Here is a 26,631-nt window from a genome sequence, read left to right as displayed (position 1 = left end):
CATTTCTTTCCGGGTAGGTGTGGCGAACAAAATGTGAATACCAAGATTTTTCCATAAAGCGCCGTCTTATAATGCAACTGCATTGTCGAATTGAATTATCTTTAGATATATCTTTAATCCATGCAGTATTATCTGAGCAATGTCCCTGGATATAAAGTATATGCCATTTTACAGTGACATGCTTTTTAAAACAGATATCATGACCACCAAAACTGTCCTTCAGACTCTATATCTCTCATTGTTTTGAAAATGTGAAGACAAAACTAAATGACATTTTTTATAGACCAAGTGCTGACAAACTTACTTTTTTGATGAACATGAAATGCTATTGATGTAAGTTATGTGTGGGAGGATAAATTTAACATATTTTTTTACCATACTATGTTGACATGTTGGAATGTAAACTCAAAGTTTATTCTTTTGTAAAAACCTGGTATTTTACATTTTACAAACTGTATTATCTGAATTAATGTAATATAAATTTATTCATTCATTCATATTCTGTACTGATTTATCCTCACTAGGGTCGCAAGGGGTGCTGGAGCCAATCCCAGCTTCGAGCCAGACACACAGAGGACACCCTGAACCGTACCAGCTGATTGCAGGGCAAAGGAGACAGACCACCATTCACTCTCACACTCATACCCAGGGGGGATTTAGAATGTCCAATCAGCCTACCATGCATGTTTTTGGAATGTGGGAGGAAACTGGAGTACCCGGAGAAAACCAACGCAGACCCAGGTAGAACCTGCAGACTCCACATCAGTGGCCCGACCTGGATTTGAACCCAGGACACACACGCCCACAAAACAGGGGGGCCTATGAATATTGTATTTCCACCGCATGTAAGCTATTATTCCTTCTTCTTCAAAGGCAATACTGCCCTCTGAAGGCCATGTTCACTTCACTATTAAACTATATAATCAATGGCAAACCACGTGTTGCACGGGAAACAAGAAACAAAGAGTCAAACAGAGAACAAAGAATAAGGAAAACACGTACAATTCTTTTCAATTTCTGAAAAAAATCCATTAAAATGTATGTTGAAATATGGCAAAGAATAAGTCTTAAAAATGGATCATGAAAATTGGTAACAATGTGGTCTGATTGCCAAATAAATAACACTCTTCTGTGTGGGAGGAAACCCCACTACTCGAAGAATACCCACAAAAGCCCAAGGAGAACATCCAAACTCCAATCAATGTGGCCAAACCTGGGATTGATCCCTTGACCCCAAATCTGTGAGGCTGATGCATTACCTACTACTCCACTAGTTGGAATATAGACTAGAGGCAGCCAAATCCGGTCCTCGAGAGTCCCTATTCGGTTTGTTTTCCATATCTCCCTCCACCAACACACCTGAACCAAATAATCTGTATCAGTATCGAGCTTCTGGACAGTTTGCTGATGAGGTGATCATCTGATTCAGGTGTAGTAGAGGAGGGAGATATGGAAAACAGACTGGATAGGAGCTCTCGAGGTCAGTACTTAGCCACCCCTGATATTAACTAAATGTAATGTTCCTCTTCTGGTGTATTAAGCAGGCTTATTTTTAACATCATCTGATGGTTATGAATCTTAAAATCGCATTCAAGACATTGGGGTGTTAGGACAATTTGGCTCTGAAATTGATTACTTCTCTTAGCATCCCTGTTTCTTTAGGGGAAATCCACTGTTCAACAGTGCTACATAAGATAAAAACCTCCCTTCATTGTTGTGTTGGTTGTATTATTGTTTCTAAGTGTTATGTTATGTATTCCATTAAGCCCTTTAGTAAGGCTGTAGCTCTTATGCAAGCATAGCAGGAATACAATTGATTTAGGCTGTTTGCTTCAGCCACAATGTCAATGCAGTCCTATATAAGCGCTTTAGCTCTGTTTTTGTTCACTGCCTATTTATACCACCTCTTACAATAATGACATTTTGCTGCAAACAGAAACGATGCTGTGCAAAGTTGACACTGTTCCTCTTGTTAAATGAAAGCCCCACCGGCTTGTTCTTGAATTGAACCCACTGTTTTTATAATCCAAGCCATAAATGAACCCTTGACTAATTCATTTTACAGATGATGTTGAGGATGGCAATTTAAAAAAAAACACACAATACAAATGTTATTAGCTATTTTACAGCTGTTTCTGTTTTTGTCATTTTCCTCCAAATCCCAATGTTTGGCAGGTCACACACTCATCAGAGCTTTAATACATTTACCTGTCATTTGTTTTGTGAGGTTGTCAGAAACTACGTGCTAGGTCAGGGGTGGGCAAACTTTTCGGCCCGAAATTGACTTAAAAAAATTTGACAAATGGGCCAGGTCAGCACAAGATACGATACATATAAAAAACTGCATCCGTTAACAGTACATAAGAAACAGAAAAAGGGGAATAAATGACTGTTTGCTTTGCTGTAGACAATTAATAAAAATTTGATGCAGGGAAAACCATGAACTGTCAAAAGACAATTTACAGCTAGTGATAAGTGTTTGTTCAAACTACTAACCACTAGATAGCAGCAAACTCTATGTTGGTCACATGGAGATTAATGACTATCATGGTTTCTTATTTATTTTAAATACAAATGGCAAATCTGACTGAATTAAAACACATGGAGCAATTTCAAATTTTGGTTAAAGACTATGATTCAAACCAATAATTCCAGAACGATGGCAGAAATACTGATTAATAAATATGGAAAATCATGGTGGCATTACAGGAAACATTTATAAGATATCATTTTCTTTCTTATCATGTTATCAAAAATAGTTTATGAATGTTAATTCCAAGTTCAGTTTTTGTTAAAGTGCAACTCTTCAAAATATTTTGATGAATAAAACTTTAAAATGACTAATTGAGACTACGATTTGATTTCGGCCCAAAAAAATTGAAAAACAAAACTAAAAATTCTAGTTAAACTTTAGTTATTTACAGGGGTTGTGCAAATTTTGTAACATGCACACATACATAAAAACTATAATATTGAGGATTATCAAAAACATGTAAATATCAAACAACTATAACAAATGTAAACATTCCTTCAGCTTTTAAATTGTAATTTTATTTACAAAGGGAGAAAATGTGCATTTTTCAAAGCTACAAGTACCTTGACCTGTAATTCAATGTGGAGATATTTTTGGTCGAGATTCCTACCGTCACCAATGGTGCAAGAGACGTGTCAAAAAAGGGTGGAGGGTAATGGGAAGACCTTCCAGAGTGTCAAGGGTGTGGGGCACTCAGTGAAATTTGTAAGAAGAGGACAGACAAACAGATGGACAAACATTAGTCAGTATATCACAAAAGACCACTTTTATGATTTTGTGTATTAACTTAGGAAAGCAAGAGAGTTATGTGAGCAATCTGCAAAGCCAAAATGAATTGGTGTCCAATTTCTGCTTAAAATACATATTTTCACCAACCAAAAAAAACCCCCTAATTTTCTCTATTTACCCCTGAAATTGAGTTAATCATATGATATTGAAAAATAAAAATGGCTGGGACAGAAGAGGGTCTTTTTGTAAAAAAAAAATGGTCAGATACTATCTCATTCTATCTGATAGAGTCAAAAGAGCCAGAGTCAAAAAATGAGTTTTTATTCATTTTCCCTGGAATCAAATAGTCTTTGGTTACATTATGAGATGTAACTGAGATTAAAAAAATTCCATTAGTCAGTGCTTTTCTGAAAATGAACCAGCCCATTAACTTATGTACTATAAGTTGTCAGCCTGTTATGTTTATTTTTTACGCTATAGATATAAAAAAAAAATACTTCAGTGTATAATGTTTGTTCTTTTATTTCTGATGAATTAAAAAAAAAACTGCACCACTTATACACACTTTAATGATAACAACAGCCAAAAATACATTACTGGTATTAATAATAATAGCCAAAAAATACAGTAAATGCATAGCATAGATAATTAATGTATCTGCTAATATCTATCAACACCAGCAGTTACTGGAAAATCACAACCAACATATTCAGTTGAATACCATCATATGAGGATGTCAAAAAAAAAAAAAAAGTGTACCAGCTCTTATCTTCTAAAATGGAAAGCTTGATAAACTAATGCGTTGAGCCTGTAAAAGAATCAATGTAATATTGGTTTTGATGACCTCTTCGGGGTTTTAAAATTGAATTGTGATGCCAGTTTCCTCTATTTCCAGGAACTAGTAAATCCTTAGGGATTATTATAAATTGTCCTGAGGTGCTGAATAGACAACTTGTGATGCTATTGGCCAATTGAATGGGACAGTCACTATATAAGGGAATAAGGAAGTGTAACACAGTGATAATGGTGCTCCTCTCACCAATTCTTCTATAAAGAACGCCTCCTTTGAGTTGGTACCAAGCAGCAGCCTAATCCATGGAGGGGAAGGAAGAGCAGAGGCAGTCTGCATTCTTTCAATGGGGCTTTGTGGACACTGCCATCCTTCCCCCCTGTCCAAGCCTTGAAAACCCATTCAAGAGAGTCACATGGCACTCCTGTTCCGCACACATCTCACAAAGAGGCCCTGTCACTGGCACCTCATTGACATGCGCTCACAGAGACATTCATTGGGAAATGGGTGCGCTCCACTCGATTCAAACGGAATAAATTGCCAGGCTGGGTGGCCAAACTTGGCTTCCTGGATACTGCATTCATATTTTTGGAGGAGGAAGCGGTAAGTTCTGAGTGGGTGGGTGATGAGAGTCATCAAAGAGAGGGTTGACACCTTCAGCTGTCAGTTCGTGTGACGTAAACGTAGATGAAAAACGTGTTCAAGTCCACATTGCAAAAAAAAAAAAAGTCGGCACTCATGATTTGCTTTCTCGGGCCACACAAAATGATGGAGCGGGCCAGATTTGGCCCCGGGCCGCCACTTTGACACATGTGCACTAATGGTATCGGGAAGAACTACTGCTTAAGAATACAATACAATAAATGAGTTTTTATGAATGCAATGGACAGAATGTTTCATAAGGTGGAAGATGAAATGAATCATTTATCAAGATGGAGCCAATTTGAATGGAGCATCTAATCTTTCAGCAAATGAAATAGCATTTCCACCGCACAAATGACAAAAAGATTTATGTCGTATCTTACACCTATAAATAGATAGATGGCAAATAAATACACAGGTAGTGTTCGGTGCTCAGCACATGTTCCATCAATACTTGATTGTCTCATGAACAATGTAGTCAAGTCGTAAGCTCTCATGCTGACATCACCAGGAATAAGTAGCGACGATTTGAGCACTCTTCTGCCACTTCACGGACAAATGCTTTTTGCGATTTCATAGATGCACAAGAAAGCCATGACTACTCTCATTTTAAGGAGGAAGACTACTCTCATTTTAATATGAGTATAGGGAGTACTCGTACCTCATCCCCTACGTCTGTACAATAGCCCCAAACTGTGGTATGGTAAATAGTTTGAAATTATATGGATGATGACCTCATAGTAAAATGATCAATGGCAAAAGAATACGTCGATAAATAATCAGGTGAGGAGGATTTATTCGGGTGTCATATAACAGAGCATCAATAAAAAAAATATTGAACTTGGTTTCAAATCAAGGTCTGTCCACGTGTGTGGAGTTTCCATGTTCTCCCCGACCCTGCGTGGGTTTTCTCTGGGGGTACACCAGTTTACTCCCACATTCATGCATGGTAGGCTGATTGGACACTCTAAAATGCCCATAGGTACGAGTGTGAGCGTGAATGGTTGTTTGGCTCCTTGTCCCCCGCTCCTGTCCCGAAGTCAGCTGGGATAGGCTCTAGCACCCCCCACGACCCTAGTGAGGATAAAGTGGTTCAGAAAATAAGATGAGAAAATACAGTATCCTAAATTTACCGAGGTAGAAACATTTTCTTTCAATTGGCATGAGGGATGAGCACATCAGACTCACTGCTTTAGGTTCCTGGGTTCGAATCCAGGTCAGTCCACCTGTGTGGAGTTTGGATGTTTTCCCCGGGCCGGCGTCGGTTTTCTCTGGGTACTTTCCACATTACCCAAAAAAAACATGCATGGTAAGCTGAGTGGACACTCTAAGTTCATGCCCTGTCATTGGCTGGCCACCAATTCAGGGTGTCCCCTGCCTCGCTCCAGCACCCCAGCGACCCTTGGGAGGATAAAAAGGTTCAGAAAATGACATCAAAATCGAGATAAGAAGATGCCCACCGTCAAATGTGCCCCCACGACTAACTGCGTCCAGTTTAATCTATTGTTCTACACTGGTCAGCTGGGATAGGCTCCAGCACCCCGCGATTTCTGATATGGTAAACCCCCTCATCCACCCCGAGTGAATGAGAAAGTAACATTCCAACTACTGCCTGGTCGCCCTCTTCCGGCTGATAGACGCCAATGGAAAGCAGTCACTAACGGGGCTCGTTTACAACAACGACCCCCGTCCACTTCTTTACGTGGAAAAAAAACGCGTCTCCTCCCTCTTCTTGGCATCGTTCCCCACGGCCACGCCGTCGTCCAATCGAGCCAACACTTTCACTCTCGAACTGAGTGGAAACGGGACGTGTGTTGCGAGGAGTGCGTATTCGTGGACGCTATTTAAAAGGGAAAAAAACCTCTGGCATTCAACCCACTCGTGGAATTGAGAGAAAGACCCCCTTCCAACGGAGACGACATAGCGGACAAAGCATCCTCAAGTCAACGATTTTTCTCTTTTTGCCTCCCAGTTTAGACTCAGTTTTGCCCGTCGTTTTTTTATTTTTATTTTATTAAGTCACCGTTAACAGTGCCACGACAGACTGCCATACGTCGGATGAGATCCAGCCAAAACATCGGTCGCTCCTCTGCCAATTTTTTGGAACGTGCTTCCTTGGTGGGTGAGTGGTCTTTCGTCTCGTCTCCGACCAATTACATAATAATAATTATTTTGCTAGCCAACGTCACTTAGCAACGAGCAGCGATGCTAGCAAGCCAAAACATGGAAATGCGCTTCTCTTCGTAAACGCGTACCCTCGCATTTCCATGAGTGGTTTTCTGTTTTGATCTGAGTATTTTATTGACCTTGACTAAATCTTTTGCTGTTTTAACGAGGTATTCACCTCGAGGGGCTCACTTAGCTTGCTAGCGAAGTGACGCCCCGGGGGCTCACGTTCTTTAGAAAGATTCTGTCACACTCTGTAGTTAATGAAAGATGGCAGCTTACATTGACAGACTCGACCTTGTGTGTAAGATTCCTCTGTGGTCACTTTTTCTGGTCAAATGTCAAAGATTTTCGTGTCCATTCTTGTCTACGTGACGAATCCCATTTGCATCATCATGTCACAGTGACCTATACTATGCACCAACTGATCAAAACATTAGATACACATGCACGTTATATTGAGTTACAATACGAGGGCTATATTAACAATTATACATTTTCATCAGGGGTGTTCGGTAGATTTAGTGGTTAGCACGTCGGCCTCGCAGCTCTGGGGTCCTGGGTTCAAATCCAGGGCAGTCCACTTGTGTGGAGTTTGCATGTTCTCCTCGGGCCCGGGTGGGTTTTCTTCGGGTACTCTGGATTCCTCCCACATTCCAAAGACATGCATGGTTGGCTGATTGCCCCTATGCATGAGTGTGAGTGTGGATGGTTATTTGTCTTCTTGTGCCCTCCGATTGGCTGGCCAACAATTCAGGCCGTGACCCAACTCTGGCCCGAAGTCAGCTGGGATAGGCTCCAGCACTCCGGAGACCCTAGTGAGGATAAAGCGGTTCAGAAAATGAAAAGGAGAAAAAAAGAAACATTTTCATCATTACAGGTAACTGCTAAGGAAAAGAGGTCCTTGAGATATGTCAACGATTATCTCACAGTATCTCATGTACAAAATTATCAATACATAGGTCAGGACATCTATAATCAATATTTTACTATACACTATTAAAAAGTAAAATTATATTTGTTAATGGAGGAGGTGACAATGTTGTTGCACTTTAGTGGAAAGTCCGTCAAAATATTTCATTGCAACATTTCTGTAAATAACGTAACATAATCTTGCAAAACTTGGGAACAAATGAGTGTCTGAGTGTCTTTGTTAACATGGACACATTAGTGGAAAATTACGGTTGCAACCTGTTGTTTTATGTTTATATGTATATATATGTACACACACACGCATGTATATACATTCTTGGCTGAAGAGTATCAGTAACCTTTTGGGATAGAAAAGATCCAAAGATATTAGCATATCAATTCATTCCCATGCCCCTATAAAAGAGTCGACCGTATTTTGCTTAAAGTCAGCAGACGATAACCCATAACCCTAATAAGGACAATCACTATAAAAAATGGACTTATGGTGCATCTGTCAAATGGGATGCATTGGTTTCCCAATTTGTGCAATTGTCTGAATTATTTCTTAGCAGTAAATATATGCTATTTCCCCATTGAGTGTCAAGCCCATAATGCATTTTATCATTAGGATCACAGGTAGCTGGAGCTTACCCCAGCAGGCACACCTTGGAGTGTCAAACAACCACTCACAGAGACAACAGCCTTAATTGTGTATAGGCAAATAATTTGTCATTGAAAACCAGCCCCTATCAGTCCAGAAGCCTGATATCAAACAATATTCCAGCCCCAGTTTCTGTTTCTTGCACTTTTTTTTAAACCCTGGCAATGAAACATATTTTAGCATTTGTGTGGAGCAAAGGTCAGTGCTTCAGCCTGTATCCCTTGTGAAACATGTGGAGGGAGGGAGACACCACATTACATAACCACTGATGGGTGTAACTTCGCGCATAAGACATGAATTCAACAATATCAATTTACCATTGCATAATATTACACCCTGTGTTCCTCATAATGAATTATGGTAAAGGTTCAAGAAATGAAATCTTGCATGCGGTTGTGGAAGGACTTGGATTGTTTGTCACTAATTAAATCATTAATCTCCTACCATTACAGTGTATTAGTCTAAACAGGTAGTTTCTGAAGGAATCACTTAAGTGCCACATAGTGTCTCAGGTAGGTGCTGCTGCTCCTCAGAGCACGTTCTGTTTTTAGCAGACTTCTGCAAATGTTTGCTCTGGTATGTTGCGAGTTGCTGTAAAGCGCTTTAGTGTTGCAGCATATTTTTCTATGATTCATTTGATAACCATTTGCCAATAATTCCTAAATATAGCTTTAGTATATTGTCTTCCTCCAATTTCACAGATATTGTGGACGAGCAGGGGCGCCCGGCTTCGCCAGTCTCACCTGCTTGTTTAGAACCAAAAGACAATTGTTGCACTATTAAAAAAAAATCTCTTGAAAATGATTGGTTAACAAATAAAAAAAATTGAGTTTACACAGTCAGAGAAGCTGAAGAAATGCAATCATCTATTAGGATCCGACAGCCGTTTCTGGCCACCATAAAAAAATTAAACTCTCTACGTTGCACGGTTTGGACAAACGTAGCGAGATAATCTTAACATACATACACTCGCACCCTTAAATCACACTTTCTAATGATTATTATAGGCCAGATATCTCCGCGATAATTGAAAAAACACAAAGTCCTCATGTTTTCTTGTCTACACAATATCAAAAGGTGTATATATTAAATGTCACATCGTTATATCCATGTGTAAATACTGAAATGTATTAATATTTAAATACAATCTATATATAGTAAATGTGTAAATATTTTAAGTACTGAATTCACAATGACAATAACTCTTCTCCACTTGATTTTATTGCAAAAAAAGATGATGAGAAACCTGTGCAGTGCAATGGAGGTGAAGTGAAGATGATGAAAAGGAAGATTTACTGCACAGATTATTTTAGTCAGGTAATACTTCTTCGTCAGATTTCAGAGGCATCCAAGGGAAGCAGGCACATGGTGATGGGTGTTGTGACTGCTGTTTCTTTTGTGATCAAATGCTTTTGTACACATGCTTCTTCTTCCTCACTCCCCGATTTCATTTTTGCGACGAGATTCTCATCAGTTTGGCAGGTTGAGTGTTTCGCGAGCACGACTCCGTCATCATGTCTGAGAAGCCTAGCTCGCCTAGCCAAGCCAGCTTAATGGCCTTATCTATGGCCGAGTGATGAACCCTTTCAGGCTTAAATTTCTCACAATAATTCAATCACAATTTTTTTCCATCTAGAAATAATGGTCTTTTACTTAATATTAAAGGCATTCTTCTAATTTGGCTGACCTTTCTTCTTTAGGTCTTCTTCAATGAGTTTCAGCTTGAATTTTGATATTTTATGAACATTTTTTTAATTTTATACTTGTTTATATGATCAAGATCATTGAAGGGGGACTTTCCGCTTATCCCCCTCAGGCATACAAAATACACTTCACTTCCCATTGTCCCTCAAAGAACAATCAGCAACATCCTCATTATACACTGAGATAAATCAAGTAATTTATACAGACTTTATCGGAATTTCTATTAATCTTCTATTACAATCAAGACTAGTAAAGTCAACAGGAAAAGCAAAAATTCTTTAGTGCAGGGTTTCTTTGTCATCTTAAAAGAGAAGCTTCTTTCCTTTTATCAAGACTTAGGAACATTAGCTATAGTTATTGTTGTACATTCATTCAGTTTGTCAGTGTATCTAAATTGTATATGTTACTTATTATAACTTTGTACCTTTTATAATTCTGTTATATATATATTGGCCATAACTAGTGTTGTTTACAAGAGGCAGAGTATCAGTCAGTGCTGCTAACTTTACGTTAATATTCACATCATATGCGAATAATTAAACTATATATCATAACCATTATTTTGGCCTGATCATCAAGACCTAGACCAGAGTAACCATTTGTCCACTGTGATTGGTAGGGGAACATTGCTGTGCTCTCTGTGGGTTCTTATATATCCAAAGTCAGAAGGGATAGGCACCCGTGACTTGAATCAACACAAGCGTTATAGAAGCTAAATGGATGGAGCTCCGTTTTAGCATCAGTAACCCAAGCTGTAACCATAAATTCTGTCTGTGCATTTAACGTTTCGTGCTGTTCTATATCCAGAGTCTGTTCCATTATGTAGCTAACTTTGACTTAAGTTGAAATCTACCCTATATTTTTTCATTATTTATTGGCAATAACTACAAACCGATTAGCAGAATTCATGGTGTTAGTCATATATGTTTTTCAATTTCTTTGGGACATGAAATTATTACAAAATATATAAATAACATAATAAATGAATAAAATAAAAAAATACATGAAAAGATGACAATTATATTGCGACCATTCAGACATGTTTATCTCATCTCATATTCTCATATACTCAGGGGAGAATTATGGTATATACCCTTCATTTGAAATACGAAGAATATGCTTTTTGTTATTTACCTAAATGCTTGTTTCGCTCTTCACACCAGCAAGAAATTTTTAGACCTTCTTAATTCTCAATGTTCCTAAAGGACTTTTACTCACAGTAATTGAAACCACGGTATTAAACTATGGACGCAGTGAGGTAGCGGTTAATTCTGACTCCATTGTAGATGAATAATAAGACAATGAACTCCCTACACTGTATTATCATGCTTCCCAGAAAGCTTTCTTGTTATTTAACTTAATGTTGAAACACCATGGATTTTAGTGGTATGGCAATTTCACAATAATGCCAGAAATGATTACAGATAATTCCATTGCATAACCTTACACTTGACACATACCTACTAACCTACTATATAAAACATATTTTTTCACATGCTTTCCCTATAGTTAAATCCTAGGAGGCATGGCATGATTGATGGTCAATACTTTACTCAATTGCGAACTGTTTTGAATTTGTTAACCTTTATTCCTTGTTAGTTTAGTCTAACATTTGTGATGTTCCTGGTCCTGAGAATAACATGCAAGTATGTACTATAACATTGGACGGTAGGCTCACTGAGAAATGGATTAAGTTTGGAATTATTTTGTTGATTTCTTCTTTTTCAGTAGGAGATAAAACCAAAATGAATGAACAAGAATGAAAAGATTTGATTTGACTGGAAATCAAATCAAAACGTTTGATTGCTAATAGGAAAGCGGGATCTAGTCTTTTCACTGTAAAGTCTTAAACCAATAATTGATGAGGAAAGGTACAGTAAGTAACATGACTTGTGTTTAGGAGTGACCAACGATCACTACCCCCCTTCCACCTCCCCCAAAGTAAAAGCAGCTGAGAGACAGCTGTATGTGTCAGTACCTCTTGTTTGTGTCAGCTTGTATTACTATCAGAGGCCACAATGGAGTTTTGGTTCTTTGGAGTAGGTTCAAATATTTAGAAGTTTAATAGCCTCTTTGCCCGTTTTATTGTCAGGTCCTGTGAGGCCGACGGTCCTCGCAGTTCTAGCATCAAATGTCAACCCCAGAATTGTGAGGCCGATGTGCTAACCACTTCTCCACAAATCTTAAGTCATTCTTGCCTCTATTGGTTGCAAATAAATAGAACAAGCTTTTTGCCTCAACTCCTCAAATCTGTTTTCATTTTTAAATTACAAACTGGCCATTGGCTTTTGTTTTGTCTCCTGCGCTAATTCTGGACATTTCATATAAACGGTGGGACCCGCTGCATATTTCCTCGTTCTGTCCCTGAGGCCCTGGTCTTTGGTCCAGCCCTAAAGCGTATTAGGTTTCAGAAAGCTAATGGTTCTCTTGGCTAGTTGTGGAAATTTCCACTTCTTAGAGTCATTGCTTCTGAGCACAACTCTTTTGGGCTAGGTGGAAGCATCAGCTGTGATTGAAACTAGATATTTTTTTACAATCCATTTTTACAGTTTTGGAAATTGATAATTCAGAACATATTTCTGTTCATTTCTCAAATCCAAATTGAAAAATATACATTATATAAGTTATTTTGTAGCAATACATAGAGAGTCTTAAGGGAACCTTTAAAAAGTTGGCTGAAAGGTCCATTGTGTTGAGGTCTTTAGTTGTCATCCTGCACAATGTATTGCGTAGCACAGAAAGTCACACAAAGTTGGTTTAGTTTCAATCTGACATCAGTCTCATGTTTGATACAATTCAAGTTCCGCATTTGAGTCTTGTGTAGCTATATTCAGACACTTAGTGGAAACAAATGAAGTGGTTATTACAAGAAAACCTTTTCAAATGTGCTGCCATAGCCAGTATGAATATATATACTCCAAATTTTTTTCCCAACAACACTAAATCTTTGAAATTATATTGAATTAGTGTTGGCATCCTTACTATATGTAATTTTTTTGTCTAGTCTTATCCAACACAAGTTCAATCCATGAATTCCACCTGCACAAGTACCACACTCACCGGTCCATTGCACTCACTTGGTGCAATGGAATTAGTCCTCTTAAGGCGGCTTTGTTCTAGAGTCTTCATCGGGGCCGAGAAACTGTGAGGCGTGCTCCAACACTTTATTCTCATAAAACCACACCGTAGAAGCATATTGCAGGTCCATTGTGTTTTATTTTGTACTTGTGTGTATACATGCACTTATCCTGGCCTTAACCAATCATGCATTCCAAAAAAGTACCTGATCAACAGCTTGCAACTCATCTGTTAGTACATAATATGAAAGAGGACTAAATATACATATTACGTAATAAATATTTGCGTAAGTCTTTTATATCTAAAACCTGTGGAATTTATTCATGGCAAGAATTAGAAGTCTGGATCAGGGTGGCGTGGTGTCCTTAGAGATGGTTGTCTTCGGCAGTTTTATACGTTCTGTAAGGTTCACATTTCACGCTCATAAATGCAAAGCCTGAGATGGCAATGTCAAACTTAGCAGCAAAGATTTATTAGCACGTTTTGAGGTATATGATCACTGACCTAGTAAACCATATGATCATAAATGTTCATATTTCATAAAAGTACATGCCCACTCACTCACGCAGAAACACATACAAACACACATTTTGCAGCTTACGTTTATCAGCCATGTTACTGTTTTGGTAGTCCTGTAGTCACAGCAGAATGTACAATTTAAATAGGTGACTATTCACATACTAACAGAGTTTAGAGCATTCAGAATGGCAAAAACCTTGAATTAATACTTGTATTTGTAAGTGTAAAGGTATAATCTGTTCTTTCTAAATCTGGCAAAAGACTCGGGCCGCTAGGCAAACAATTCAAAGAGAATCAAGTCCAGCCAGGAAACAGTTATCCATACAATTGTAGTAATGTTGTAACTCATCTTTCAAGGTTTTCAATGTCTATTTATTGTTCTTTGGTGACTAAAGAGGGGTTTGGGGTTAGGGTTGACCCTTAATTTTAACTTTGTGCACTATTGTTAGTTTTACCTCTGAGCAGACTGACCTAGTTTTCAAGGCAAGATTTATATTTTATGGCGAATTCAAGTCCAAGTAATTTGAGAAGTGGTGCATTTTTTGAATTTCCCTTGCCTCACTGTGTTTAAATCCTGTCAATTTGCTCCACAGTGATCATGGCAGCCATTCTTTTCGAATTCCTTTATTTGAAATTGTGCTTAATTTACACATCAGTCAAATCTTCCTGAAGGATACGTACAAATGTTGTAAAACATACTTTTTTTACAAGCACAGCAAATGGTAGGTTGAGTACAAATCTCTATTTTCAGCTGACTGTACCATTAATAATCTGTACCCCCTTGTCAAAACAAAACAAAACTTTACATTTCATAATGTTAGGTTCACCAAACCTTCCTGTGTCATGATGTTTGCCAACAGGGTGGTTTGGAATTACTTCCGCAAGTAGCAAACACAATTTATTCTTGTGTTGTGGTTTACTTTTCTCAGAAGACACAGACACCTCCAATCATGTCTTTTTCCTAGAACCCCAAGTATCTAGGACCTAGATACTTGGGGTTATGATTCCAAGACACCTAATTATTGTCAGGGTGCCTCACTGGTTTTACATACACCTTGTGATTGACATATGGCTGTCAAAGGGACACTCACCTTATCCAAATTCTGATGTAATATAGTAGAGCACTTGCACCTTGTCCAGTATTTCAATGAACAATATTGGATAAACAAATGTCCCCGTTCACTACTGTACAGTTGTTGGTCTGCAATGCATGAACAGTATGCGTTTTTTACAACATGTTTGATTTTGTTTTCTCTCTCTTTCCAGAACACTCATGACCTCCAATTTTTCACAGAAGTTTCATGATGCCTAATATAGGATTCCAGAACCTTCCCCTTAATATCTACATTGTTGTGTTTGGAACTGCTGTCTTTGTCTTCATCCTCAGCCTCCTTTTCTGCTGTTACTTAATAAGGTAAGCAGTGGCACTGTTACACCTTTTGTTATTGGTTTGGTGAACTCAACATTGTGGACTGTATGCCCCCTGGCCTCATTCCTTTACACGGCAAAATACAAAAAAACTACATTTATTTTTAGGGAAGCAAATATTGCAAAATGGTCAGCTTTAGCAACCGTAAGGCCAACCACCTCCTCAGATATCGCAACATGTAACACTAGACAAGACTGTTAGTTTTTCCTGATCTAGGTTTCATGGATCAATAAAGTGATATAATCCAAGTTTCGCCAAATATGCTGTCCAACTTTGTACATACCAAATTTATAAACATTTCGAAATGTGTTAAGCTTCATAACTTTTACTTTAACACTAGATCAAAGACATTGAAAATTCATGTTGGGGAGTTTACTACAGGTATTATGTATAGCTCTATGATGACCTCTGTTTTTTAAATCTCTCCAAATATGGAGTTACTGGCTTTGGAGATGCATATTATTTCAACAGCACAGTTTCGAGAGCTACTGCGAGTTCAATAAGTATTTTTGAAAATTCCTCCACTTAGAAATCACAAAGGGGTATGATATTTTCATCCTAGGTCCATGTCCACTTTGAGAAAGATAATTGAAAAAGAAAAATCCAGAAATCTCAATGTATTTGTGGGATACAGTTGCAAATACGTATTTGAACACCTGTCTATCATCTCAATTCTGACCTTCAAAGACCTGTTAGTCTGCCTTTAAAAGTTCACTTCCACTAAGAATTTACTGTCTAAAACATGCAAATTGTAGCGCTGTGCATAAAATGATTTATTCCAGATACATTTTTACTTTTCACAACTTTTCCATCACAGTATCTATTGTACTTGACGTGGCACACCTTGGTATTTTTGCTTTTTCATAAACAAAAAACAGACAAGAATGACATTCACCAACAACTGTGATTGGGGCTACTACTAATACTGTATCTGTGTATAAATCCTTTTTTTATAATTTGTTTTGGTCGTAAAACTAACTAATAAATGGGACTCGACTGCTCTGTGGAAATAAACAGCCCCCATGGGAATGTCTTGCCCAACCTCGTCCTCGCCCTCTGGAGTCTCTGCATCTTTACCTGCTGACCCCTTCTTTAAAATTAAAAAATGTCAGTTTCTCTCCAAGACTGTGCTGCTTGTTTTACGGATCCCTCTCACTCTGCTGCGAGAGGTTAAGATTACTTGTAATGGAGGTAAATCTTACAAACCTACGAATTTCTATTTTTAACTTTCGCTCATCCTTCCCCCTTGTCCTCCTTGTCTGTTGTTACTCCCATAGCCTACATAAGCTCTACCTGTTGTCATTTCACTCAGATATTTTTATTTGGTAGTGTTAATCCAGATCAAAACTAATTTGTTTGAGTAAAACTGTAGGTTCTGCCCCTTTGCTTGCATCGATATGGATTTTTTTGTGCTATTTCTTCATATGAAAAACAGAATTCCGCCTACAGTGCATTTTTCTGAGAGCAAACAGTGAACACTAGTTAGATTTTCACTTAAATGGTAATTGGTTAATCCAGTGCCAGTAATTCAATGATGAGTCTCATGACTGCAAGTGCAGTCATGTAAGGCAATGCCAACAAAAACAACCTCTTCAACTGCCCTGTCATGGTTTTAAGATCTCGCGCAAAATGTAGCACCACTGTGATTGCCTTGATTGTCATGAGGCAAGTATTTTATTATTACCAAGCATTCAATTAGGTTTTTCTTTTCTTTTTTTCCCCCAGGATCTCTGTATGAATTCTGTTGTAATGACGTGGCGAATGTGGCGGCAGCTCACTAATCAAAAAGATGTTTTGTCTTTTCCTCTCCATAGGTTACGGCACCAAGCGCACAAAGAGCTCTATGCATACAAACAAGTAAGCATTAATGTTACTTGCAAACAGTACACTGTGCTAATGAATAATGTGGAAAACAATAAAAAAAGGAAAAGCTCTATGGGCCCGACACCCAATTTTTGCTCCATTTGTTAATCACAAGCTATTTTTTGGATCATGGTAAACAATCCTAACTGTATCATTATTATGACATGGTGGGTGGTTGAATTTGTGATTAAATTACAAATATCACAATGTGATTTTTTATACAGATATTCTTTTAACATCTCAAAGGTGAATGATGAAGTTCACCTTGATTTGGGGAAATCATTTATTAACTTCCTTTTTAACAACAGTTACCACTATATTACATCTAATTTATATACTTTCATTACAACTTCATGGTGACTAATGTTTTATTATTGCCTGTATATTATTTCAGGTCATTCAGAAAGAAAAGGTGAAAGAGTTAAATTTGCATGAGGTGAGTTCTACTTTTCTTGTTCATGTTTTTACATTGGAGAACACAATATCTTAAACATACTAGCTTTTTTTTAAGTCAGCGGGAGAAACTCACTTACATCATATAAATATAGTACATTTTTCTTTCAGCGAGAGATAGCTCGGCCCGACCTGACTCAAACCCGAAATAATGATTGACATTTAAGGCCCGACCTGACCCGATCCCGAAGCAATGATTGAAATTTGAAGCCCGACCTGACCCGAACCCGAAGTAATGATTGAAATTTTAAGCCCAACATGAACCGAACGCGAAGTAATGATTGACATTTCAGGCCTGACTTGACCCAAAATCCGGGCTTGGGATCGGGCTCAAGATCTTACCTCTACTCTGTTGCAACAGTCACCCTCTGTGGTCCTTCAAGGAACCTATTCAGTCTGTTTGTTTAATATAACGCCCATTCTTCATGGATATACTGTACAATGTATAAATGTACCTAAGATTCTCAGATATTATGTGTTGATCTGCACTTGGTCATTGTGGATGCACCTTATTTGCCTTGTGTGCAACTGTCACTACAAGCTTCAGGCATTTTATGTTTATTGCAAACAGAGAGAAGGTATTTGACAGTGTAATGTGAATTACCTCATTGACAGAGACAACAGCCTTAGGCAACGTTACAAACAACAATGAAGTTGAATTTGTTGTTAACAGTTTTCTTTTTTTTGTGTGACATTATGGGACCTACTAGTATAAAATCTCGTTTTCATCATTCATTTCATCTGTAGGCTATTGCAAAACTATTTGATTAGTATCTTAAATTACTTAATTGGCAATTGGTAGATTCCCAATGTTGTTGTTTTGAACAATTTCTTATAGAGCAGATCTCGTGATGAGGTAACCCAGTGTTTTTTAACACTTCCTGTGTGGTCTTTACATGTTCTCCCAAATGCCTGTGTGGGTTTTCTAAAGATTCTCCAGCTTCCTTCTACATCCCATTAAAATCTTTAGTAGGCTAATTGACCAACCCAAATTGTGGGTAGGTATGAGTGTATGCTCAAATGGTTGTTGGTCTCAGTTAACTGGCAACTAAGGGATAACTGGCTGGGCTAGGCTCCAGCATCCCCCTCGGCGACCCTTGTGAGGATAAGCAGATCAAAAAATGAATTAACTTTCACTTGTATTTTTATTATTTTTTTATTGCCCTCGACTGCTCTCAGATATGTCGCATTTCTTGTCAACTAGACCTCGGGAGGATTTCTTTCCACTATTTTCTCCAGCCAAACGAGAGAGTGCAAAGCTGTTTTATGTCTTCTGAAAAGAAAGTGTCTCACTAAAGTAAAAGGTTGCTCTTCCTTTCTTGCAGATATGCGCCGTGTGTTTGGAGGAGTTCAAACAGAAAGACGAGCTGGGGATTTGTCCATGCAAACATGCATTTCATCGGAAGTAAGTGCAGGGCTTTAATGATTCTTCATGCAGATGTACAGGGAACGGTACATGGATATATGCAGTTCTCTTACAAAGCTTAAGAATCTCCCGTAAAGACTGAACTGCTTCAAAAACATCGATTTACGGGTGCATTCCAGTGAAAAAGAAACAAGTGAATGATTAATTTCTCCTACAAACTATAACTTCCACTTGGAACACTGAACACTACATGCCCAATTGACTGAGCTAACTTTGCCCGTTGTACACGTAAACGCACACACTCAAAGCCTGCACCCTTTCAACGCAGTTGTTTATATCAGCATGACACCTCCCTTGGCCTACTTTCCCCCCACTTACTTCTAGACTGATTGCCACTGACTGTAAGTGTGTGTGCTTGCCACGCTCTTTTGTGATGCCACCACAGATGGATATCCGTGATGTTTAGAAGATAAAAATGCCTATGATGAAAAGTAGCAGAACAGTAAACGCAAAGGGAAATGGGTTTTACAGATAAACAGTAATGGACAGGATGTGATCGTATGTTTATGTTGGAAAGATTGTGAATGATGAATTGTGGCTCGTTATAGATGGGAAAATATATTACAGTGTGCCTTATATATGGAAAAAATGTCACTCATTGAGGGTGCGCCTTATAATGCGGTGCGCCTTATAGTCGTGAAAATACGGTAGTCTAGGTATTACTGTAGTTCAATTTGATTCTACATATCCTTGCCCTCCTTGTTCTAGATGCCTGATCAAGTGGCTGGAGGTGAGGAAAGTCTGCCCATTGTGCAATATGCCCGTCTTACAGCTTGCCCAGCAGGCGGGTACTACGGAACCTCCAGTGCCAAGCCAGCAGCCTCTGCCAGGTATTGAGAACCTGGTCTAATGAAGCTGAAGCCAACATGATGGTGACACTATAAAAATACACACACACACACAAACATGATACACATGATACACGGCTGTACAGGGCCAATTTATTCTGACTGTGGACCCACCTGATGGAAAAGCAACACATTTCCTTATCACACTTGGAATAATTATTATCTGGATTAAACTTTTTCTTCCTTCATGGACATGGAAAGAAAGATGATGCGGTTCACGACCAAAGCATTTTTTTTTTCGCCGTGGACCTCAGCTAAAGAACATAACGACAGCATATATGGCAGTACGCTAAATACTCAGTTTTTTAAATTTTATTTTGTTCTTGTTTTTGTTCTATTTAACAAGCACTTTACAAAAAGTTAAAACCTAATTGCTCGCCATTATAGTTGCAAGGACGTTTTATATTTTGATTTTTGACCATTACTTCCGTGCTCAGTATAAAGTCTCAGATGTTTTCCTTTTTTTTATTGACAGACCAGAATCACATATTTTAAAGGGACAAACTATTACAGTGTAACAGTGTATACATGCTATTTTATTGCTTTGCACACAAACACATGCTTTGAAGGAAGCCCTAAGGATACTTGAATCCAATTCTTTTGAATGAAAGGACAACACAATGCCAAACTTTCTTACTAATCATTATCATTATAATGTAAGAGTTAAGTATTATTCTGTCTGTCTTGAGAAGTATTTCACAAAAAAATATTTGTATCTTTCCTCACTTCATGGATATGCAGTGAAGGAGGCTTGCAAATGTACTTAACCACAGAGTATCAACCACCTATCATATTCATTGGTAAGAGTATTTGTAAAAATATGGAAAATGAATCACTTTATAGTATAATAATGTCAGAATACGAAACATTCTTTTATTTTGATCATGAAGAAAACAACCGTCCATAAAAATAGACACACCAGGTCAAGTACTATGAATATTTAAAGCAGTACTCGGACATATCCGACTTAAAAAAACAGTGTTATTTGCATGACTGAGACTTTGTCATTCACCTCAAATTTGTTAAGGAAGCATAAAAATGTATTAGGAAATGCCGATTCAAGTGTATTCAAGGATAATTTATGAAGATATTAATATGATTCGAGAGCACTTGCTGAGGGAGTCAGCACTCACTGGATGTATTGAAGCAGCATTTTCATTCACACGCACAGGTTGCATCATTCTAGCATTTACGCTTCTCACTCTTTCTGGTTTTGTTTGTTTTGGACCATGAGCCCTGCTTTATGTTTGGTTTTTATGTCCTTGATTATGAACTGCTACAGATAAAAAAATGCTGATCGTTTTGGCAAGCAGCAAATATTATTATTTTAACATAAACGCACAAATAGTAAGACCCCAAATGTTCAAATGTCAAAGAAAAAGTAGTGAAAAAAACATCTGGAGTTTCAATGGATAACTCTCCCTGAATTTCTTTTTGGTTCCTGATAATATTACAATTCTAACGAATGACACAAAAAATACTTGACTTAAAAAACTGAAAAGTATTTCAATGGAAATGGGCCCATTTTAAAATGATTAACAAAATAACGTGTTGAATTTTCGATTCGTTTTTATTCAGGTTCTGCGGGTTTCATTTGTAGTGAGAACAGAACCAGTGCAGCAACTGTGGTTTAGCCCCCAACAAAGTGAGTTAAACAGTTAGATGACCTAAAGAAGCTTACCTTATGCGCCATTGATAGTGTCCTGTGAGTAGCATGTTGTGACTAATGTGCAGTTATGTACAAACCTCCAAGCTTGTTTTTATCAAGAATAGTCGGTCATTTGTTTTCCCATCGCAGATTATATGTTTCCTGACTTTGACAAATACTAACCACATAAAGGACATACCATTTGCATACATTGCATACTATTCTTTGCTCATTGGTATTTTTCACAGAGCCTTTAATTGATCAAACTTTAGGCTTCCCCGGTTGGCCATTAAAGATAACAGAAATGTATAATTTCATGCTTTATTTAAAATCTTCCAATGATCCAACTTCGTCTTTTAGAGATAAAAACTTTGGGAACAACTTTGAGAACAACACTTTTCAAAAGAACTGTTTTAAAACAAAAATACACCTATTGGTTTCTTTACTGATTCTTAGGACCCTCTTTCCCCAAATTAGGCCCAAATATTATAGTGTATAAAAATGTTCAAATTATTCAATAATGCCTGTTTACCATTATATATGTACTCTGCTTTAAGTTATAATTTTCTCCCATTAATGTGTTGTGTATAATATTATAATACTATGAACACCCAAATATCCCAATTGCATTCTACAGTAAGTGCCAAAGGATTTAAAAGACAGAACATTTCTGCATTTTTGTCCAAAAATGTTTAAAAAAAGGATAGTGATGTAGCCATGGATACTGAAGAGTTTGCCATTCAAATGATGACTTACCGGGGGCAATCAAATCAAAGGTTTTGTTTTGAATCTTTGTGGTTGCTTGAGGGTCAAGCACACTCATTATTTATTCTTCTCTACCTTCCTTTTATCCCCCGCACACAATGGACAAATAATATTCAGTATAATAACCTTGACTTTGTTGTTAACACAGATGTTCTGTTTGTGGAATTTCACAGACATTTGTTTGTATTACTAAAAATTCTGCAGCAGAATATTTTTGGAGCTAATAATAATAGCTGTACAGTATTTGTAAGCTCTATTTTTGTATATTGCTATTTTGAGAGGAAAATAACGCTATAATTTTCCCTCTAAGCCTTCTATTTGGCTAATTTCACGGTTGTTTGTTTTAAAAGGAAAACAATTGCATGTAACTGACTTGAACTGTAATAAAGTTTCCAAGCTTTGGCTCGTTCTCGTTTTTGACAGGTTTTTCTGACATATCCTTAATTTATTAGAATCAGAAAAAACATGGTTTGACATTTTCACGGTTGAAATAAAGTCGTAATGTGCATTTTTAGATAATTTAAGTAACCATAGTTGACAGGGTCATTTTTGCAAAAAAAAATGATTTTGATTTGATCATTGTTTAACCAATAAATGTACTAGTACAGATCATACATCATTACACCACAAAGTACAAATTGAAAATGTTTGTGACAACAACTATAACTGGAATTTGAACGATTGCAGACTATATATCAAATATTAGCATTTGATTGGCTAAATCAATTTTGGCATGAATTGATAAAATGGCTGTACAGAAAATGATGTGAAATGATATTATTGTTTTCAGATTCCTAAACACAATTCTTTTAGCTGAAATGCATTTGATTGCTTTTAATCCATTCCATCTTTTTTCCCCTCAAATAACACCACCATGTTAACAAACAACGGTCTATCATGTCATGACAAACTGCTCATATTTACTGTGATGACATGAAAAATTAAATTTCAATCATGCATATTAAATAAATTACATTAACTACAATATTGCTCTTTAGAATACTTAAAGAATCACTCATTTTCATATCGGAATAGCAGTGGAAACAAATTAAAAGACTAGTAAGTACATCATCTTGAGTGCCATGGTATTATACATAATAATTTATCAACATGATTTAACTTTTCAATCACATAACTCCAAAGCACAAACTATCATCCGGGTCTAGGTTCAGACCTGTCAATGCCAATGCTTTGTGTTATATTAAGTTAAATCAACAACACCAGCGGGTTTACATCATGAACATTTTAAGGAGCGCCACGCCAAAGTGGCATACAAGTATGCCACCTAAATGAGTGGAAGACACAGCCGCGCTTGTTGTCGTTGGGTTGTTTGCATTTGTTGTTGTGGCTCCGGGATTGCCGCTTACTGGGTTGTTCGATGTGGTCACTGTGTTGCCAGTCCCACCATTCTTTGCAGTAGTTGCGGCGTTGCCAGTTGCAGCATTTTTAGTGGTTGCCGCTGCATTGCCAGTTGCACCACTGTCTGCTGTGGTTGGTGCATTGCCAGTTGCAGCATTTTTAGTGGTTGCTGCTGCATTGCCAGTTGCGCCATTGTTAGCTGTGGATGCTGCATTGCCAGTTGCTGCAATGCTAGCAGCGGTTGCTGCATTTCCAGTTCCCGCATTGAGCGTTGTGAGGCTGGCGGTAGATCCTGATGCAGCTTGACCATTTGTGGATGCTATTTAAAAAAAAATGATTTGTTACATTTGGGCATCGTTTTCAAAGAATTTGGAGAGTAGGAAAAAGAAAAGCACTTACCGAAGATCAGAAGTTGGAGCAGGATTAGGAAGAGCATGGTTTTAAAGTAAACAAAGTTCATAAGTACCTAAGGAAAAAGAAGAGGGAGAAAAAATGCGTTATTGGCAAACTTTATATCCATATTGTACTCTTATTCATGCATTTTCAGTACCACGTTTTCTCAAGCGTTATCCCAGCGAACTAGAAACCAACACGCTAACCACCCTTTATTACCTATTTATTTATGTCTAAAATGTATTTTCCTGGATTTGTATTCTCAGCCTCTTGCTACTGTGGGAGCGAATATGGGATGAGTTATCTGATCTAACCTAATCTGATCTAATCTAATCTGATATTGTGCATTTACCCCCCAAAAATACACAAAAAGTCCTAATAACAAATATCAAACAAAGATATAAAACCATAAAAAAAGAATGTCATAATATTGCAAAAGGAAACAGAATCCTATGAGGAGAATGTCTTCGAATTAAAATTGTTCACACGCATGGATGTGTGTGTTTATACCCAGTGGCCCGCGATATGTAAAGACAAAATTGCTACAAGAATTAAGTTGAAGAAAAATAAAGTTGAAAAACAGAGGAAGGCAATTTAAAATTACTGGCAGTATTACATGTAAAATACATCCAGTATTCAAGTATTCCCACACACTTGATGGGAAAAAAACAAATCTAAATTTTGCCAGGAGAAAAATTAGAAGGGAAAAAAACATGTTTTAATTTGTTTTTAAAATTGTACTCAAATAAGTAATGTTTTATCGGAGTAAGGAGTATTCAAAGATTAATATCATGTTCTAATTAAATGAAAATGTTTTTTTTTTCAGATTACAGTTCGGTATCACTTTAAGGTAATATATTATGTATACATAGATATCCGCATATGTTTATGGATGTATGTGTTAAAATACAGTATTTTTTCATTGTTGTACTTTTTGCCTAACAATTGCGATTTTGGAATTTTGGAAAGTAAGTAAGCATACATAAAGAGATGATATTAACCCCAGACTATAGTATTTACTCATAAAAATTTACAAATCTATTTTGCAATTATTATTAATCTACCAATGATCTAATATTCTTATAATAAATCAGCTTTTACTTACAAAGTGTTCGTTTGAATGCGTTCCTTCGATCAGTTGAGGCCTTCAAGTGTCTCACTGCTTTTTGACCTGCTATCTTTATAGTCCACATGACAGCCCCACCAAGACGTATGGTGATCATTCCTTCCACCTTGTTCACCTCTCCCTTTGTTTTTAGGGTCATCGCATCATTTTGGCGTGGCAGCTTGCAAAGTAAACAGTTGAACACAAAGACGTCACCTTGTACAAAACACCATTGACAATTCTGTCGTTTCTCAGTATGATTGTCCAAGGAAGACAGCCGTGGAATGAAAATAAAGGTAGGGTCACCTTTGTCTGCTAACCCGCCATCCATTTCACACGTCTATCCTTTCATTCTTTATGGCCTTGTGATGCATTAGCCCACACGTATTTGCGTCAGCATCCACGGATTAAGCTCATGCATAGCCCTCTAAAATATGCCGTGATGAATTTTACTACTGCTTTGAGATCTTAAGAACTTTTAAAAAATTATCATCTTTAGTTGAATAGAAGTCCTCCTTCAAAAATATGATTTAAACTTATATAGTATACTGAAATTCTAATTTGCAGGTGCTTTCTGTCTCCAAATATTTCTATTTGAAGGAGAGAAAAAAGCTTCAGTTTGTGATCTGTAAACCATTAAGATTTACAGTATGTTTTTAGAATATTTTGGAATTTGACAAAGAAAACACAACAATCAAAATAGTTTATAAAATATTGCAACTGTATAGTACACTGTATAGAAATTTTAAAAATGTTTTAACCAATAAGGGATGCCACACTATTCAACTTCTCCGTATTTGTTGTGGTGTTTTATTTTTAAGGATTGTAACCAATGGAGCAATTCATTGTTTTTCTGTTGGATTGCAGAAAGTACAAAAGCAAACTTGTCTGTCCACCTTTTGCCATTCATACAACAACAAAAAAACATAAATCCTGGCTTCCTGTGACAATCCGCTTTGTGCTCTATTTAAACTCTCCAATAGCACTACAATGAACTCTTTCATGCATAAAAATTGTACATTTGGGACGTATTAGTGTACTAGTATGTACGCAAATAATTTTTAGACTTCAATCATTTTGCTTCATTCTCATATAGCGAGCTTTTCTTGACCATTTTTTTAGGCATCTGCTTCAAAGTCATCAGTTTGAGTTCCATTTTATGTCAAAACATCTGTTATTGATTTGAACATTGGCCCTTTGTAGCTCAGGTTGCTGAATTTTTCATTAGAATTTGCTTAGGAAGAAAAACAAAAAGTCCATTACATCATGGGGAAAGTCCCTTCGATCCAGGGACAAAGTTGACAAAACTGCATTATTAAAAAAAAAAAAAAAAAAAAAACAAGGGGGTTATCTTGACAATACAGGAGAACAATAAAAAAAAATGAACTAATTTTAACTTAAAACCTCGTGATTTGATTTAAACGCTATTTTTTCATAGAACCTTTCTCTTCTTCTTGTTTACATCTACATTTCTTGTTATTGTCCATTCAGACAAATCCAAAAATCAAAACTATGCAGTTTATGAGATTGAGTAGATGTGTTATCATTTTGTGTGATGGTGTTAGATTTTTGCTTCCTTGTACAGCATCAAAAACAAGACAATTTTAT

General features: G+C 37.2%; 2 protein-coding genes across 4 annotated transcripts; one reads left to right on the top strand and one right to left on the bottom strand.

Annotated features, from left to right (window-relative positions):
* Window positions 1–1,410: 1,410 nt before the first annotated feature.
* Window positions 1,411–22,568, top strand: rnf24 (ring finger protein 24). 3 transcript variants are annotated; one of them, XM_077719339.1, is made up of 6 exons: window positions 1,411–1,480; window positions 15,001–15,148; window positions 16,978–17,020; window positions 17,421–17,462; window positions 18,805–18,884; window positions 19,614–22,568. In XM_077719339.1, exons 2-6 carry the CDS (start codon window positions 15,036–15,038, stop codon window positions 19,753–19,755), a joined length of 420 nt encoding a protein of 139 aa, XP_077575465.1. In that variant the 5' UTR covers window positions 1,411–1,480; window positions 15,001–15,035; the 3' UTR covers window positions 19,756–22,568. The 3 variants fall into 3 exon arrangements, with proteins under 3 accessions (XP_077575465.1, XP_077575463.1, XP_077575462.1); XM_077719337.1 differs by lacking the exon at window positions 1,411–1,480 and adding an exon at window positions 6,327–6,812; XM_077719336.1 differs by lacking the exon at window positions 1,411–1,480 and adding an exon at window positions 6,329–6,816.
* On the bottom strand, window positions 21,638–25,128 carry LOC144198374 (uncharacterized). Its single transcript, XM_077719335.1, has 3 exons — window positions 25,024–25,128; window positions 23,925–23,991; window positions 21,638–23,844 (listed from the first exon to the last, which is right to left on the bottom strand). The coding sequence occupies exons 2-3, from the start codon at window positions 23,983–23,985 to the stop codon at window positions 23,396–23,398; spliced, it is 510 nt and encodes a 169-aa protein (XP_077575461.1). The 5' UTR covers window positions 23,986–23,991; window positions 25,024–25,128; the 3' UTR covers window positions 21,638–23,395.
* Window positions 25,129–26,631: the final 1,503 nt, after the last annotated feature.

Source organism: Stigmatopora nigra, chromosome 6 (assembly GCF_051989575.1).
Source record: "Stigmatopora nigra isolate UIUO_SnigA chromosome 6, RoL_Snig_1.1, whole genome shotgun sequence".
NCBI lineage: Eukaryota > Metazoa > Chordata > Actinopteri > Syngnathiformes > Syngnathidae > Stigmatopora > Stigmatopora nigra.
This window is presented reverse-complemented; position numbering and strand designations above follow the sequence as displayed.